The sequence below is a fragment of the Etheostoma cragini genome, chromosome 10, assembly GCF_013103735.1.
Source record: "Etheostoma cragini isolate CJK2018 chromosome 10, CSU_Ecrag_1.0, whole genome shotgun sequence".
Taxonomy (NCBI): domain Eukaryota; kingdom Metazoa; phylum Chordata; class Actinopteri; order Perciformes; family Percidae; genus Etheostoma; species Etheostoma cragini.
This window is the reverse complement of record NC_048416.1, coordinates 15,759,960-15,762,771: the sequence shown is the minus strand read 5'-3', so window position 1 is coordinate 15,762,771 and position 2,812 is coordinate 15,759,960. Positions and strand designations below refer to the sequence as shown.

At 40.1% G+C, this 2,812-nt stretch overlaps 3 protein-coding genes across 6 annotated transcripts in view; 2 read left to right on the top strand and 1 right to left on the bottom strand.

Annotated features, from left to right (window-relative positions):
• The window catches only part of LOC117951263 (protocadherin beta-16-like), a 122,438-nt gene that overhangs the window by 20,644 nt on the left and 98,982 nt on the right, over positions 1–2,812 (bottom strand). The window lies entirely within an intron of this gene.
• LOC117952262 (protocadherin gamma-C5-like) overlaps positions 1–2,812 on the top strand; it is a 22,363-nt gene that overhangs the window by 2,384 nt on the left and 17,167 nt on the right. The window lies entirely within an intron of this gene.
• Positions 1–2,812, top strand: part of LOC117952263 (protocadherin gamma-C5-like) — a gene marked incomplete at its 3' end in the record, with an annotated part of 11,032 nt that overhangs the window by 2,072 nt on the left and 6,148 nt on the right. The window contains exon 2 of the mRNA XM_034884411.1: positions 2,765–2,774. Coding sequence (XP_034740302.1) covers positions 2,765–2,774 — 10 coding nt within the window. The remainder of the gene's footprint in view (positions 1–2,764; positions 2,775–2,812) is intronic.

Below are 2,812 nucleotides of genomic sequence, written 5' to 3'. Positions count from 1 at the left end.
AAACGAGTGCATGCTGTAGATGCTGCCGTTATCTGAGTTAATGTAAACATAAGATGAGACAGAAACGTCCTGCACTTTGGAGTCCAGAATAGAGTAAGATATTTTGGCATTTTCACCAAAGTCCAGGTCAGATGCTGATACAGAGTACAGTATAGAGCCTGGTACCCCATTCTCTTTTAAATATACATTATATGAGGGCTGAGTGAATATAGGAGGGTTGTCGTTCACATCAGTGAGATAGACAATTATGGTCTTCTTAGTCGACAGAGGTGGAGAGCCTAAATCGGTGGCTGTTATTTCAACATTAAGCTCAGAGAAACTCTCTCGGTCTAAAGCACCACCGGTAACCAGTGCGTAATTATCAGAAAAAGAGGGTTTTAGATTAAATGGAGAGCCTTTGGGAAGCTGTAATGTCACTTTACCGTTGTCACCAGAGTCAAGGTCTCGGGCACTGATTAAAGCTACTACAGTACCCCTTGGTGCGTCCTCGGGCACAGAGTTTGGTTGGGAGGTCAGAAGAATACTTGGAGCATTGTCGTTGACATCTAAAACTTCAATATGGAGAGTGCAATGCCCCTCCATTCTTGGAGTTCCCCTGTCGCTTGCGCAAATGTCTATTTCATAATTTGCATTTGTTTCGAAATCTAGTTTGCCTATAAGACGTATTTCCCCGGTTGATGAATCAATACCAAACACAGAAAGAACAATATCTGGTGTGTGTGTTCCGAATGAGTACTCTACGTCTCCATTAGGACCCTCATCAATATCTTTAGCTGCAAGTTTTAGAATAAATGCACCTTGCATGCTACTTTCACTTATGGAGACTTTGTAAACATTTTTTTCAAACACAGGAAAATTGTCGTTATTATCAAGCACATTAATGGTTATCAAAGAGGTCCCGGATTTAACTGGGTTTCCCCCGTCTAAGGCTGTTAATTGAAGTTGATGAAGAGTTTTTTTTTCTCTGTCGAGCGGTTTTGACAAGACCAGCTCAGGGATTTTTCTACCACCAGACACATCTTTAATCTTTAAACTAAAAAAATCGTCTTTATTCAAAGTATAGGACCTCACTGAATTCACTCCAACATCAAGATCTTGCGCGATCTCCAAAGGAAAACGTGCCCCTGTCGCTGTCGACTCTGCTATTTGCAAAGTGATTTCTTGCGAAGGGAATCTAGGAGAATTATCATTAATATCTTGTATTTCCACCTCAACTCGATGCAGTTGTAACGGTTTATCAACAACCACTTGCAGAGTTAACACACAGCTGTCGCTTTGTCCGCATAAAGCCTCTCTGTCTATTCTGTCATTCACCACCAGCTCGCCCTTCCCCGCATCCACACTGAAATACTGCTCACCAGCCTCAGAGGCGACACGCAATTTTCGGTCAAGAATCTCAGATAGTACCAAACCCAGATCTTTGGCTAGATTTCCTACCACAGATCCCTTTTTCAATTCCTCTTGGATGCTGTAACGAGTCTGTCCGTTTATTGTACTCCACAAGAAAAAGAAGTAATGCCACCAAAGAGCCTGCCATCTCCAGTCTCGGTATCCTATTGTCTTTGTCATCCCCGGTGTGTTATAATTATTCCCCATTGAGGTTATTGAAAAGCAGATAATTGCCATCCATTGTCACAAGGCATTAATCCAAAACTAAGATCCAAAAGCTCTCCATAAAGTAAATTGAGATATTTCCTTTTTAACTTCGATAAGAGCATCATTCCCTGTCGTCCAGCTCTGTGCAATGTAAGTGTGTTCGTTACTGAGGCTGCTTGGGGGAGGGAGTAGATCTCTTTGTACATTTCTGAATCCTATTGGCGCACAATATTCATCTCTACCATCCAATAGGAAGGGGTGGGAAGTGGTTTTAAAGACACAGCCGCCCTTAAAAGAATCTGGTTAGATGCATTAGAAAGAGTGAAAGAAATGATAAGATGAGTGATACGATGCCAGTTGTTACATTTCGCCCATATTGTAAATGCAGATGAAATTAAATATGATTATGAAAATAGAAATACAGCCAGTGTTCTAGTTACGTCAACTTCTAAAAAAACAAACTATTTTTTTTAAACTTAAATCAAGAACAGTGTATATTGTGCAGCGTGGTACTGAAAGCAATTTCGACCTGTTGTAAACAAGCCTATTCGGTGGGTCACTGTCCAACCCTATGGTGCTGAAAAAAAATGCCATCATACAACTATAAAAGGAGCATTCACACATTCTCAAATGCAGTAACATGCAAACAGAGCTAACCAGAAACTTTGAACTTGACACAATGCAAGCCTTTGAAGCAGAAACAAATATTAGTCTGGTTGAGAAGTTAAATGCTCTTTGCAAACAGAAAGTAAGCGAGCAACAGAAGACTAGCATGTAATGGTTTTGACGTGTTGATGGAGATGACTAGGTTGGATTGAAGGCGTAGTAATGAACACCTCAGTGGCCTGTTTGCTTTTTCAAAACTGACAATACCAATTGAACGACATTATGATTTAACATTATAGGATTTACTTTTATTCGTGTAATCTATGTATAGGGAATTTTATCAGAACGCCAAACATTGTGTTTAGCTTAAGAACGCAGCAACAAAAGGATGAACAAATGCTTGTGACTGATTGCTTGTACCATACGTTAAAACAAAATGAAAAGTACATGTTATCAGAGGGCCTTTAAGTATTCTGAGATTAAAAAATGTATACAACGATATTCATGTACACAATAGGTCTATTATTGTTTTCTGCTCACCTGCTGGCTCTCAAAGGTCCAGGTGCTGTCGGGTAAAGACGCATCCAGAACACTGATCACCTCCTTAAAG